Below are 15,746 nucleotides of genomic sequence, written 5' to 3' on the forward strand. Positions count from 1 at the left end.
AGGAAGTGGGTCATACAGATACAAGAAAAAGAATTACAGACAACAGAAATAGCAAGTTCAAATATCCTGAGGTAAGAAGATACGTGGTATATTAAAAATTATCACACTGTAAAATAGAATAATTTGTTTCTTTTAAAAATTTTACTTTATTCTGTTACTAGTAACAACTTTTTAATCTTTAGTTTTCTAAAAGTCTTACCTTATTTATGGGAATCCTTTTTTCTCTTGGCTAATTGCTTCGGTTCTGTTTTCTAATCTAGAATGTTAGCAGTCTGTTAATTCCACTGATAATGATATAATTAAGCTATGTCCTGCCTCACACTATTTATTTATTCATTTATTTATTTGAGGGCACTAATCTGCCATTTTTTTTCTGTCTTTTTTTTTTTTTGGTACTGCTTCTTATTCTGGTTTTACATTGATAGAACCAGTGTTAGAAGTTCACTTGCCTTTTGCTCTGTACACTTGGTAAGAACCTACATGTGCAATACATGGGACAGTTAGAATCAGAATTTTAAATATGTATTATTGAGTCAGGCAGTAATGTGGGAAATATATCAACATTTCATATAAACAGTATTCTTTATTAATTCAAATTATTAGTTCAAAATCTTCCTCATTAGTATAGAGACCTAATTATTTGTTTTGGCTATACAATTGAAGAGATTGATGGTTCACATAGTTTGCCTTTTCTTTTCAGTGGCTAAGACTATGTTAAATGGTTACATGTTTGCTTGTTCTTTCAGAATCAAGTCAGTGATTTGAAGGAAATGTGTGAATTTCTTAAGAAAGAAAAGGCAGAAGTTGAGCGGAAACTTGGCCATGTTAGAGGGGTATGTGAGAATTTACCATACATTTGTTTTGGTTTCAGCAGTGATAAGCCAGAAATGAAAAGTTTATATATATATCATAATAGTAGTGATATGCTTTTATTAGTGTCCTGTAGCTTCAGTTTTTATCCTGCATCTGTAATATAAAACACTAAGTATTCCTGTATGTCTCAAGTAATGTATTTTTCATTTGTTACACCTTATATACTTTCATCTCTATTTTTATTAAATATGCCTCCACAGCTTGAAAACGTTTAACTTCCAGGAATCTTTTTCTTCATTGAGGTAACTGCTAACTAACTGGTCCTTGAGCCAGTGCTGACATTTTGTAACCATTTGTTATGATATCTTCAAGCCTTCTTGGTATAATGTTTTATAAATACGTTGTTCCTCCCCCACTTTTTTTATTCTTGTACTTTTCTCCCTATGTTATTTTTTATTCACCTTATATAATGAATAAATGTTGTTTATGAGATCAAGGCCAAAGACTTAAACTCCTGTTGATTTCATGTTGCTTAGTGTCATAAATGGAAGCAATCATAATGCAGTCATTCTGGTAGTAATATTAAGTATATGATGGATTCAGTGAAAATATTATGTTATTAGAAAGATATTCAGAACAAGCCACGTGCCATGGCTGATGCTATAATCCCAGCATTTTGGGAGGCTGAGGCGAGTAGATTACTAGAAGTCAGGAATTCGAGACCAGCCTGGCCAACATTGTGAAACCCCATCTCTACTAAAAATATGAAAATTAACTGGGCATGGTGGCTCATGCCTATAATACCAGCTACTCAGGAGGCTGAGACAGGAGAATTGCTTGAACCCGGCAGGTGGAAGTTACAGTGAGCCGTGGTCGCACAACTGTACTCCAACCTGGGTGACGGAGCGAGACACCATGTTAAAAAAAAAAAAAGGAAAAATATTCAGGACAAATACCTTGCTGACAGCAACATTTGATTCATCAATGAAAATATGTGTTAATTTGACCTTTGCTATATAATTATGAAAATATATACTAAAATGATGTAAACGTTTATATTACAGGATTATTCTTATTTATGGATGATTACTAAACTGCAAAAAAATTGAGCACACCATTTAACTGTTAAAAATTACTTGTATTTTAAAAAAGTAGTTAAACTTACTAAGTAGTGATTCATCTCTTGATATATTTATGGAAGGTTTTTAATTTCAGATACCTCTTCTATTTATATTGGACAGAAACTGAATTTCTAAGCAATAGCAATTCTTAGAGAAAATTGCCTCTATTATGTTGCAATTAAAATTTAATTATTCATGAGCTCTTTAAAGACACAATTTCTCTTGTATAGTTTTATTTCATATAATGAAAACAGTGATATATACTGGAGAGAACATTAGCTAAGTAGATTATTTAGATTTATTTATTTTGATCAGACAATATTTGATTCATTAATGAAAATATGTACAAATAGATTAGCAGTTATTCACCAATGAAAATATGTACAAATATGTTAGAGACTATTTAAGCTATTACTTATTAGATGCATGATTTTAGGAATGTCAAATTTCCTTAGTCTTAGTTTTCTTTTATTTAAAATGGAAATTATAATTTCTGTCTTATAGAATTGTTTTAAGGATGAATTGAATTAACACGGTTTGACTTCAAATATTAGGATATATTAATACTGAGTATCATGTACCTGTCATATTGTTGGTACTTTGTATTATACGCTGTAAAACATTTGATTAAAGACTTAACATATTCTTTTGTAGTCTGGTAGAAGTGGAAAGACAATCCCAGAACTGGAAAAAACCATTGGTTTAATGAAAAAAGTAGTTGAAAAAGTCCAGAGAGAAAATGAACAGTTGAAAAAAGCATCAGGAATATTGACTAGTGAAAAAATGGCTAATATTGAGCAGGAAAATGAAAAATTGAAGGTAATTATTTTTGTGTGATCATTTTTAGGGGAATATTTTACTGTTTTGTTACTATTTAGGAAAATTTCAAATATGCTTATTACTATATAAAATGGCATGAATGAATACAGTACATATTTTATACATAAAAAGAAACTTAGGCATGGCTAAGGTTTATAGAGTAGGTCAACCTGATCTTCCTTGTTATTTCAAGACCAGTACTTTTCTCTCTGACAGCACAGATTAAATACCTCTGTCTATTTTAGAAATATAGACGCCCAAGCTCCCATCCCTGAATTGATTTAATTATTTTAGGGTGAGTCCTAATACAGTTATGTTTGTTGTTATTATTTTAAGTCATCAGTGTTGGGAACTTCTAATATTCAAATGAAGACTTTAATTCTAATCTTATAAAATGTTGTCTCCAAAATGACTTTGAATTAAGATTTATGAGTTTATAATATTATCTTTTGTTTCCTTATTTTGATAATGTATAAGTTTTGTTTTTTTGTTTTTTTCTAGGCTGAATTAGAAAAACTTAAAGCTCATTTTGGGCATCAGTTGAGCATGCACTACGAATCCAAGACCAAAGGCACAGAAAAAGTTATTGCTGAAAATGAAAGGCTTCGTAAAGAACTTAAAAAAGTATGACTTTTATGAATATTGTCATTATCAATTTTTATTTCACTTAATACATCTTGGAAAACAAAATATATCCTTGATGAGAGTGTCTATTCAAGGTAGATATTAAGAGATTGAGGAATTGTGTTTTTATGCCTGCTGTCATCACATTCAACCATGAAAAACATTGATAATAAAAGTAAGTTTAGAGGCACTATAATGTAGACATTAGCCTAGATTTAATTTCTAGCTCTATTTAATTTGTTAGCCATGGGAACTAGGGCCAACTAATTATCCCCTCTCTGTTCCTCAGTTTCCTCTGTAAAATTTCCATCTGTAAAACTGGGAATAATAAGTATATCTATCTCACAGAGCTGTGTAGGATTTCAGTTAATGTTTGTGCATGTGACTTAGGCCAGTATATAGTAAGGAGTATATGAAACTGTCTTGTTTAAAATGGTAAGATTTATTTTGCTTATTCAGCAAAATATATTCCTTAACTCCGAATATTGTTATTTATATGGAAGATCTAGTGAATAAGTTAAAATTAATATTTTCCTTAACTCCAAAATATATTCCTCAACTCCAAATATCTGTTACTTATATGGAAGATCTAGTGAATAAGTTAAAATTAATATTTTAAAACTAGTTAGAATATTATCTGAATATATTATGAGGCCCAATGATACTGTGCTTGGAATGTGGATGTTTAATAATAGAAATAATCTAGGCTTTGGGAGGCTGAGGCAGGTGGATCACGAGGTTAGGAGTTCAACACCAGCCTAACCAACATGGTGAAACCCTGTCTCTACTAAAAATACAAAAATTAGCCAGGCATGTTGGCACATGCCTGTAATCCCAGCTACTCAGGAGGCTGAGGCAGGAGAATCGATTCAACCCAGGAGGGAGAGGTTGCAGAGAGCCGATATCACACCACTGCACTCCAGCCTGGGCGACAGAGTGAGACTCCATCTCAAATAATAATAATCTGCGTTACTTAACACATACTTTATGCTTATAGCTAGGTCTCTTAAGCATTAGGAAGTCAAAACAAAGAATCGTTTACATGTGTAAAGGTATAAACTGTCCCATTTTTTCTAAAAATATTACAGAGGAACAAAATGTCAAATTTAAAGTAATCACTAGTAACTAAATATATTTCTCTGACCTCATTTTCATGATCTGTTCTAGTTATTGGCCAGATTGCTTCTTTAGAGGAGAGGAAATGTTGAATTTATTGAAATTTTAATCAGCATTTAGATCCCCAGGTTATTTTTTATTTTTCAATTTGTGATGATAATTTTGAATACACTGAATCTATGACAACAATATTATGTTTTCTCATAATATACTAATTAGCATTTAATGATAGGAAACTGATGCTGCAGAGAAATTACGGATAGCAAAGAATAATTTAGAGATATTAAATGAGAAGATGACAGTTCAATTAGAAGAGACTGGTAAGAGACTGCAGTCTGCAGAAAGCAGAGGTCCACAGCTTGAAGGTGCTGACAGTAAGAGCTGGAAATCCATTGTTGTTACAAGGTAGGAACAGAGTTTTTAACTTGTGCAAAGTTTAATCATTTCGAATTTTGGCATTATTGTTTTAAAAGACACTATTCTGAATAACCTAGTTTCTTCCTGATGAATAGTTTGGTTGCTGTTTTAACCTAATACTTTTTCTGTTGTAGTATTGACAGAGTCTTTTTCTTCCTTAAAATGTTTAACTTGTTTAACCTTGTTTGGGTGGCAGGGCATGGAACAGAGTAGAGCTGGGGCTGGGTGAAGGTGTTGGAGCTGTGTGTGCATCATAATGCTGTTATCAGTCATGAGCCTGGGCTGAGGCTGCTCAGCTTCTCCTGGGTGCTATTTTTCTCCAAAACTGCAGCTGCAGCTTCTTGATTGTATAATTTGCTTTCATAAGTATGAGCCAGGAATAATTGAGCTGTCTTGTCATAATGTGTGGCATACTGGATCTAGGCTGTGCTGCAATGCTTTTGCAGTTATATCCTGGGCAACATTCTCTTCAGATAGCCCCAAGATATGAATTCAGCAGCAGCTTTGATGCCTTTCTAGTTTCTGCTTTCTGGTACTTGATTTTCTCCCACCCTAAATACATGGGATTTCCACCTGTGAAACTAATTTTTATGGCTGTGAAAGAGGTGGTGTGAGTTTGAGTAAACATTCATATGTCTGTTGCCACTGTCATCATGTGTGGTTCATCATGACCGTGATGAGGAGGTAAAAGGCTCTTCTCATTTCCAGTTTTAAGCAGCTGCTTCAAGGAGTCTGAAAGTCATTGACCAGTGGGATCCTGCCCGTGTTTTTTCCCATTAAAGTCATCCTGTATGAAGTAGTATCCTTTACCATCTAGCACATCTGCCACCCCCATTTCAAAAGGCATACTCATCTTTATCTCAACATTCTGATAGAGTTCCTTATGTCCATGCACCTCCAGTATCCCCTTTGATGTCTTTGAGGCTTTATCTTCCCCATCTGCTATTTGGAATAGTCCTGATGGAAGGCAAGATAGCGACCAACCTCACTGCAACTAGGATGGGAGTCTTTGCACTGTGAGGCTATAGCAAGTCCCACCGAGGGCCCGCTCCACTGCACTTGCTCTGTCAACCAACTCTAAGGAGAAAAAAAAAGATTAAGCAGGCACATTAAAGGACAGCCCAGATGGCCATGAAGTCCTGGAGGAGTCCTTGGTTCCTGTCCTAATACTAAGCCTAGAGTAGTCAGACTCCACGCTTCTCCACATTAGCTCTCATTTTTCCCATCTACACACTGGGAAAAATTATTTTGTCAGAAGGCCAGTGTCAGGATTAGATGAAATAACAAGTATGATAGTTTGGAGTGGGGGATGGGGTCTCTTCTACTGTCTTCTTGGACGCTAGCAGAGGCTCTCAGCCAGCAGCCCTAAAATGCTGATTTCTTTGTCATTCTTTTGTTTTCTTCTATAATCATATATGGACTCAGAACAAATTTTGAGTTATTCTGAAATCTATGCAACAGATACTTATTTAGTACCTCCTACTCCCAGATTCTGCTTTATGTTGGATATTATTTCTAAAAAGCCCACCTTGCCTAGGTTTTCTCAAAGAACCAGGTAGTTTCACTGGTTTAGAAAGACTTAATTCTTACTATGATCTTATGTAAATTATATTCTTTCCGTGGGCTCAAGTTTTTTTCTAAGAGGGCTCTATGGGGCTACAGAAGAAATTGTTAGTGCAAAAAGGGTTTATAAGGTTTATAAATGGTTAGTAGGGGGTGATATTTCACCATAATTGAAGATGACTTTGCATTTTAGATCATATATGTGCTTTTAGTCTGAGAACTATACAGGTCACCGAGCATAAGCCTCAGTAAACCATTTCCAGAAGACATAAGTCTAAGTAGAACTCTCTTGACAGAGAGAAGGCTTGTTTTGATCCTTGACCTCCAGTTTCCCTAAATCCATTAAGAAAAAAAAAAAAAAAGAAAGAAAAAAATGTACTAAAGTTTACATCTGGGAGGATTTTACACCCTTCTCAAGAAAGCAGTTTAGAGAGATTTTTTTGGGACCCATGACACAGGTCTTGCTCATGCTGATATCCTTATAGTTGCTTTATTATTTATTCAACAAACTTATTAATACATATTCTGTGTTAGGCCTTTTGATGACTCCTGGGACAAACCAGGGTGTTGTGGGGGCTGTTTTATATAGGGTGACCAGAGAAGGCCTCTCTATTTGGGTGGCTTTTGAGCAGATAATTAGATGAAGTGAAGGAGTAAGGTTCTGATATTTCACCATTTACTTGTGGTAGATCTCTGATAGTATCTGTCAGGTTAAAAACATTCCAAGTTTCTAAGCTCTAACAAAAGCTGTTTGAATATATTTAGACAATCTTGATTTTCCTGTCTTGTATTATCCTAGCAGATTTTGTTGCCAAAGCTATACTGGCCATTTTATCTTAGAAGGCATTCTTTCTATTCATTTTCTGGGAAAGTTTGAATATTATAAATGTTTTTCTTTAGGTATGATGAACCTGTAAAACTGTTTGGCTCAGTTACAAACTTTTTTTCTGGAGTATTTTTTGAACTATTGTTTCTTTAATAATTGCAAATCGATTCAGATTTTTACAAGATTTATCCCTCTCCCATCATACACTATTTCTCTCACCCATACTTTTGCACAATTTCATATAGTGTTTTTCTACCTAGATACCTCCTATGTGTGTCTGTATGTGAGAAAAGCTTTTGATTTGCCATCTTTATATTTCTAAGAATATCTAGTAATTAAAATTTCATATTCTAATGAATTTTACTTTGCATTTTCTTATTTTGTGATTGAAAAAAGGTATTAATTTTAAACTGGTCAAATCAGGCTCCATCCTTGTTTATAATCTTGGAAAATACCTAAATCCTTTATTTTGATTAGGCCATCTGTTAATTGAGGATACCTTATCTCTTGCCACCACCTTTTAACACTAAATATGTAGCAAACTTTGACTAGAAAAAAAAAGAGTAAGATATTCTTATTTTTAGTACAGTAATTTAACTGATTTTTAAATCAGTGACATTAATTATTTGCCATGTCTATACTTACTGAGGTCATTCTTCTGTAACTGCTTCCTGCTGAAAAGGGGTATCGAGGGTCTTCTGTGTCCCCTCCTCCCTGCTTGCTGTCTAAAGGCCTTTCCAGGTGCTGTTTTATTCTCTCCTGATTATGTTCAGTCTCATACTTTTAGAGTTAATGAAGTCTATCTGCAACTCTCCCACCACCACAAGATATGGGGGGTTTAACACAGCTCTGAATCTAAAGAGCTTTTATTTCTTATAAACTTCTAATGCGTAAGAATTAGGGCCTGATTCTCTATTATATTTTCCTTCCCAGACTTTTATTGGATTTAGGGCTATAGGTATTTTTCAGTTTCTTTTTATTCAGCTCTTAACATTGGCCATACTATTTTTGGTCGTGGTCCTACTAATCCCCCTTCTCTCCAGACAATAGAGTTGTTGATGTCAGTATGTATAAATTCTAAGTAATTGCAGTTCTTTATCTGCCATCTGAATTCCATGTTACTGTAAGAGGACTGACCAGTGCAATCAATGCTAAGTATCCCCTTTGGGGACCAATAATCAGTAATTCCTTAGGACTTGTTGTGCAGCACCTCAGCCTCTATCACAAGACAAACTTCCCAGATTAATGTTCTTAACTTAGGGGACCATTCTTTATTTGTATTCAGGTTTTGATGACAAAAACATTGTTACTTTATTTCCTAAATTATTACAGAAAATACTAAGGCCAGAGATCATTAAAGGGAGGAAAGAATATATGCCTAATACGTGAAACTTTCTTTTACTTCTATCTCAACTCCAGGAATACTCACTTTAAATGTGCTAACGGTCATCATAATTACTGTATCAGGCCGTCCTGCATTCTTCAGGTTTTCCTCCGCTGTTTGTGAAAGCTTTTTAATTTGACCCCAAGTTGGTGGTGATGTTTGGCGTGTCCTCCTTGTGGGAACAGTATTCCATCTTGATGTTAATCTTGCCATCGCTGTGACTGAGGGGTCCTCTGCAAGCCTCTTTTTTGGTATCTGGCTCATAGTACAGCTTTAAATGTCTGGATGGTACCCACACCAGTTGTTAATTTGTATTTGAAGAAATGCAAGCAAATCCTCTCCCACAGGTTATTACATTACCTCTTTCATCTTGCCACAAAGTCTTTGATTCTAACCTCTGGGGGTTTACACCCCCTGAGTTGGGAGGATAATTGACCAGCTGACAACAATTCTGAACAATCTTTTTGGCTTCTTTCCAAGTTAAGTCATTTTTTTTTTCCCGCAGCTCTACTGCATTTAAGTGTGTCAGTGTGTGGAAATGTTGAGCATTAGATAAAACTGTAGCAACTAACAGACTTGACTGCAGAAACTGAGAAGGCAACTAACAAGTTCGCGTTAACTTTAAAGTATCCCAGTCTATTGTAATCAGCCTGTAAGAAGTAGCCACGTTCTTCAATAATTCTAGCACAAACGGAGACTCAGGCCTATACTGGCTGATGGCCTGTTTAAACTCCTTCAGTAATTTGAAGGGAAGGGGTTCAAAAGCAACCCTTACTTGCCCCTGCTGATCTTGAGGATGTACAACGACTGGAAACCGCCGTGCCTCCAAATATCCTTCTTTTCTCACTTGTTGAACTCCCTGCTTGAAGGAACCAGTTACCATAATTCTAGGAGTACAAATGCCAACAGAAGCAGAGGTAGAAATATTAGGCGGATCTGGCCATCCCTCGACAGGATACTGGAGCGGGGGTGTGGGTGCTAATGGACACACCCTTTCCTCATATGATTCTTCACATACTTTATCACACTCCTTCTCCTCTCCTGAATCCTTTTTCTCATTGTCTGTCTGAAACAGCTCCAAGGCAAAACACATCAAAGCCCAAACAGACCACACCAGATAAGCCTCGCATTTTCTTGATCTTTGCCCCTTGTTACTCCAATATGACCGAGCTCCCCTAGCTCACCCTGAGAGATTTTTTTTCTAAAGTTCTTGGGCTAATTCTGAGCTCCTCCAAGTAACCCTGGGGAATTTTTTCGAAAGTTTTTGGTCTACTTCCGGATTCTTCCTAACTCATCTGGGAGTCTCTCCCAGGCTCCTTCCGAGCTCCCTAACTTACTCCGGGGATTTTTTTCCCCGGTGGTATTCAGGCTACTTCCAGGCTCCCCCTAACTCCTGTGGGGGATTCTTTTCAAATGTTCTCTGGATACCTTCAGCTTAGCCTCTTTCTCCGTTGTTCAAGCAACACTTCGTCCCAGATTTGAGTCCCCACACTTGGGCACCACTTACCGGATACCAGCTCGGTTGAGAGACCCCCACCCAGGCAGTGCTGAAGGTATTGAGAGGCAGACACCCAGACAGAACAGCAAAGTGGATCTATCTGGAGGACCAACAGCCTACAGAGCTGAGAGCCTTAGGGGCTGACAGCATTCCAGGCTGAAGGCCCTGAGCAGATTCTCATCTACTTATTCATTCTCTTTACAGGTGATTCTTATTAATAAACAAGTGGGCTATATTGACTGATAATTCACAAATATACCAAGTAGGCAGCAATTACCTGCCTACCACTAATTATAAACTAAAAGGTATTCTCTACAAGGAGCCACAGGGGCAGGGTAAACTTAATGTTTCTCAACATATACTTTTTTTCTTCATACTTTTAGAATGTATGAAACCAAGTTGAAAGAATTGGAAACTGATATTGCCAAAAAACATCAAAGCATTACTGACCTTAAACAGCTGGTAAGAGAAGCAACAGAGAGAGAACAAAAGGTTAAGAAATACACTGAAGAGCTTGAACAACAGGTAAGTAATGTAATTTTTCTTTGCATGATAAAATAATTCATAATACTACAAGATGTTTCTTGCATTGTCTTATAAAGATAAAAATGGACTCGATTAAGAAGACCCATCTAACTGTAGGGCACCCCATTCACCCATTTGCTTAAGCCAGAAACTTTGGATCATCAATGACTTCATTCTTTTTTCATTCTCCACATCTTTTTTTAATCATAAATTATGTCAGCTATATTTTCAAACTTTATCCCAAATCTAACCACTTTTGGCCATCTTGAGACATCACTTACCAATCTTGCTCAAGTTATTATTTTATACCTGAATATCTGCAATAATTTCCAAGCTGGTGTCTCAGCTTCCACTTTCATTGTTTCACCCTCTTTGTATTTCTGGTCTGTCTCTACAAAGTTGCCAGATAACCCTTTTAAAACATAAAGCACATCACAGTAGTCCTATTCTCAGAATCTTGCAGTGGTTCTCCATCACCCTAAAATAAAACTTAGAAGTTCTTTTCCTATCCTAAAACAACATATGAGGTCTGGCACCCAGTTTTCTTCCCAATCTTATCTTATCTACCACTTTTCCCTTCATTTCATTCCCATTGTTTTAATCACATTAACCTTCTTTCAGTACTTTAAACAATCCAAACTCATTTAAGCTTCAAGTCCTTACACTTGCTTCCTTGTTTAGAATAGTGTTCAACCAAATATTCTCATTGCTTACTCCCAGACTTCATGTGTCTACTGAAATAGAGGCTCCTCAGAGAGACCTTCCCTAACCCTAACTCTAGCCCTATGCTACTTTCCATCACTCTTTATCCTCTTACCCTGGATTATATTTTCTTGATAGCTCTTCCTACCATCTGGCACTGTTATTACATCATATCATATTATATACACATTCTTTGTCTTTCCTCACTAAATGAAGACCATGCAAGATGGAACATTGCCTGTTTTGTTCACTGCTATAGCCTCTGTGCCTAGGATAATGCTGGTTATGCAGTAGTTACTCAATGCTTGTTCAATGAATGGTGAATAGAATATAGAAATGTGCCTATGTGTGCTTTTGAAAATCAGATTTTAATATGCTTTATTAAAACTGTGTATTTTTATAAAACCTCATATTTCCATGGCAAACTTTATCTTCTAACTTTTCATTGTCCCCATAGATTAAGATTCTTAAACATGTTCCTGAAGGTGCTGAGACAGAACAAGGCCTTAAACGGGAGCTTCAAGTTCTTAGGTACATCAGTGTTTATACGACTACTTTGTGTTTTTCTTTTTAAAAAATAAAAATTATTAGTTTTTATATACCCAGAATTACTACAACTAGAGAAAAGCATTTTTCAACTTGACTACCTAATAGGCTTATTATAAGGTACTTATTTCTTCCTTCTAATGCTAATCACTCTATCTTTTTCATAATACACACTGGAAAAAAGGATAAACCCAAACTTAATGTAAGTTTCCAGTTTGTAATTTAGTTAAAACTTTTCTAACAGCATAAAATGAATAAAACCTTAGCTTCCTGGAGGAAAATACTAATGAAAGAGAACACGTAATTTTTTACTTCCAGGGGTCTCTGTAGCCTACTTTCGTTAGCCTTCTCTTATAACAAAACTACTCTTGAAAATGACATCAGGTCAGATGTTAAGAAAAACGTGGAGGCTTTTGTATTCCAGGTTTTTTGTTTGAGAGTGGTGGCACTGTAGCATGAAAAGTAAATGCTTACTTTGATAAAGACTAGCATGTTCTCATTACTGTACATCACTAGTTCATAAGAAATGTCCATATAGTTTATGAAGCAATATCTGTTTTTTGTTTTTAACACATTATTATTGTGTTCTAGGTTAGCTAATAGTCAGCTGGAGAAAGAGAAAGCAGAGTTAATCCATCAAATAGAAGTTAACAAGGATCAAAGTGGAGCTGAAAGCACCATCCCTGGTAATGTATTTTTAAAAACATGTTAGCTACCCACAAGTTTTTGAATTCGGGTTTGCCTTTTTTTTTTTTTTCCCTCTGGTTTCTGTTCATTGTCTCCCTGTAAAATGGAATTACTGAAAAGAAGTTTTAGATCTTTTGTATCTCCATGCCATTAATATAAAAATATTCCCATTTATCTCTTTGTGTTGTTTATAGTATAGAGTAGCAAGTGCCCAAGTGTTTTTCTCTTTGTTCTCCATCTGGGTGTTACAGATTTAATCACAATACAGTGCTAAGCACTGAATACTAAATATGTTGTTTCCAGTTCCTAAGTATAGGCTCTTTCAAGTCTTCTGAACATTTTTAAAAACTGCAAATAAGTAAACACTGCCTACATTTTTCTCCTTTTACAAAGTAAAAAATAGTTATTCTACTCCTTCCATTCCCATTCAAAAGTGATTACTAATCATTCCCCATTCCTACATATACACACACATTTTATATACATATATATCACACATATGCATGCATGCATGTATATATATGTTCATATGTGCCCACAGTGTACAATAGATCCTCATTATTTGTGGATTATTTGTTTTCTAAATCACCAGCTCACTAAAGTGTGTATGTAATCCCCAAATCAACACTCACAGCACTTTTGCAGTACCTATAGAACCTTGGAAAATTTGAATACTCCAACCTACATGTTCCCAGCAGAGGTCCAACAAGGCAATGTTTAGTATTCTCATTTCAGTTTTCATACAGAAGTGAGCAGAGGATGGAGACAGTAGAGGGTAGCACAATATCGTGCAAGAAGCCGTGGCTCTGGGGCCTCTTGGAAGGGATTTGAATCCCAATTCTGAGGCCTGTTAGTGTTTTAGCCTTAGAAGAGTCATATAACACTTCTGAACCTTGTTTTCTTATGTAAAATAAATAGAATTTACCAGGATGAGTTGTCTTTAGGATTTAAGATGATCATCTGTGGGAGATATGTATATATATTTATATATATTCATCTCTGTACATATTTCCCCTAGCAACAGTGGTTTGGTATTCACTAACTGGGCTAACTTTATAGACCAAAACTGTGGCTAAAGAATAGACTTTGTTTCTATATATGTATATATATTTTCTTGGCGAGTGACATAAAATTGAACTCATACTATATATATTTATCATGGACATCTTTTGATATCTGCTCATAAATCTGTCTTATCCATTTAATCATTCTGTAGTGGATTACTGCATGTATAACACATTAAACCATTTATGTTTTGATGGATATTTAGTTTGCTTCCAAGTTTTTGCTTTTATAAAATATGATTAATCTCTTGACCTAATCATGCCATTGTTTGATAGTATGATAGAAATGCCAGGTTCTCTCCAAAGGATACCGATTTATATTTGAACAATCTTTGACTATTTCTTGTAGCTTTTTCAATATGCTGTGTAGTCCTATTAGTAATTTGTAATAAACCCATCATGTTTGAGTTGTACTAGATACTAGTTAGGTGCCTTAGAAGCATTCTACATTTACAGACATGTATGATAGGTATTACTGTCTCCATTTTATGTGATAAATAGATTTGAAGTGGTTAAGTAACCTCTCCCCAAGGTCAGGAAGTAGCAGAGGTGTGATTAAAAATCTAAGTCTACAAAACTCCATAGCTTCTTGGCATTCCTAGCCCTTAACCACTATGCTATGCTATGCTGCATCTTGGTAACTAAAAGTACATAATAAATACTCTCAACATATGTCTCATAGCAGCCAGCTTGGTATATATAGACTAGACACAATATTAAAGCTGTTGACATTAGGAAATTTTTATAATTTTCCTCCCATCCAAGTACTAACCAGACCCAACAGTGCTTAGCTTCTGAGATCAGAGATCAGGTGCATGTGCATTAAGGATCATATGGCCATAGATAGTTCTGTAATCTTTCTAAACCCCAGTTTCTTAAGGGAATTTCTGAGCCCTCAAATTCCTTTTCTCTGATGTGAAGTAGACAGATTACCTATCATTTTTCAAAGATTAAGGCTTAAAATCAAACCAGAACTGTTTTTGGAAATTCTAAATCACTGTCTATGTAAGTAGTAAGATAACATTTAAGATACTTGTCCCAGGTCCAGCACAGTGGTACACACTCTAATCCCAGTACTTTGGGAGGCTGAAGCAAGCAGATCACCTGAGGTCAGGCCGAGGCAGGAGACTCACTTTAACCAGGGTGGCAGTGGTTGCAGTAAGCCAAGATCACACCACTGCACTCTAGCCTAGGTGACACAGTGAGACTCCATCTCAAAAAAAAAAAAAAAGAGGTATGTTAACTTGCAGGGTGAATCCAATAAATCAGAACTTTTGTGCTATACTTGTGGACTTTTGTTTTCCTACCAAATTATTAGGGCTGTGTCCTACTCATCTTTGTATTATGTAGCCTGCATGACATGTTTTGCACATAGTAAATTATTGTGCAATAAATATGTAATAACCTACATGGACTAGCCAATGCTGTGTGGGATAGTGGGAGCATTTGGCCATGGTTATAGCCCCCTTAGTCAACTGTCTGCTTCTTCTGTTGTACTTTTAGTACCTAACAAATTTTCCTGGTTTTAGGATTTTTTCCATGTAAAATTTCTACCATGTAAAAAAAATAATCTGACCGTACACTTCTGATACCTAGCAGATGCCTTTTTGTCTGCTATGAAATTGCAATACTTGATGGAGGGAGGTAGCATCAGGTATTTACATCCTTAAGTATTTCAGCCATAAAATCCAGTAGTTTCCAGCTTCTAGGTTTCATAAAACAAATCTCTGTTCTCTAGAACAAATCCATTACCTTGAACTCATTCATAGTGAGAAAAAGCAGAGTCTAATTTGTCTTAACTTTTTTGACAGATGCTGATCAACTAAAGGAAAAAGTAAAAGATTTAGAGACACAACTCAAAATGTCAGATCTAGAAAAGCAGCATTTGAAGGTAATACTTATTAGTATTGTTTTGTGAAAACAGCTGTTGAAAACTATTTTCATTACCATCTTTGAAGTAAATATCCTAAAAAAAAATATAATAACATCTTATATTTGATTTTTATATTACAAAGTTGATTATGTTCATCTGACTATTCTT

The 15,746-nt window shown here is 35.4% G+C and overlaps 1 protein-coding gene across 1 annotated transcript in view; it reads left to right on the forward strand.

Annotated features, from left to right (window-relative positions):
- Positions 1 to 15,746, forward strand: part of CEP290 (centrosomal protein 290) — a 90,194-nt gene that overhangs the window by 73,445 nt on the left and 1,003 nt on the right. The window contains exons 46-53 of the mRNA XM_039472306.2: positions 747 to 833; positions 2,589 to 2,753; positions 3,255 to 3,377; positions 4,726 to 4,898; positions 10,565 to 10,706; positions 11,866 to 11,939; positions 12,546 to 12,640; positions 15,517 to 15,596. Of these exons, the coding sequence (XP_039328240.1) occupies positions 747 to 833; positions 2,589 to 2,753; positions 3,255 to 3,377; positions 4,726 to 4,898; positions 10,565 to 10,706; positions 11,866 to 11,939; positions 12,546 to 12,640; positions 15,517 to 15,596 (939 nt within the window). The remainder of the gene's footprint in view (positions 1 to 746; positions 834 to 2,588; positions 2,754 to 3,254; positions 3,378 to 4,725; positions 4,899 to 10,564; positions 10,707 to 11,865; positions 11,940 to 12,545; positions 12,641 to 15,516; positions 15,597 to 15,746) is intronic.

This window comes from Saimiri boliviensis, chromosome 7 (assembly GCF_048565385.1).
Source record: "Saimiri boliviensis isolate mSaiBol1 chromosome 7, mSaiBol1.pri, whole genome shotgun sequence".
Lineage (NCBI taxonomy): Eukaryota > Metazoa > Chordata > Mammalia > Primates > Cebidae > Saimiri > Saimiri boliviensis.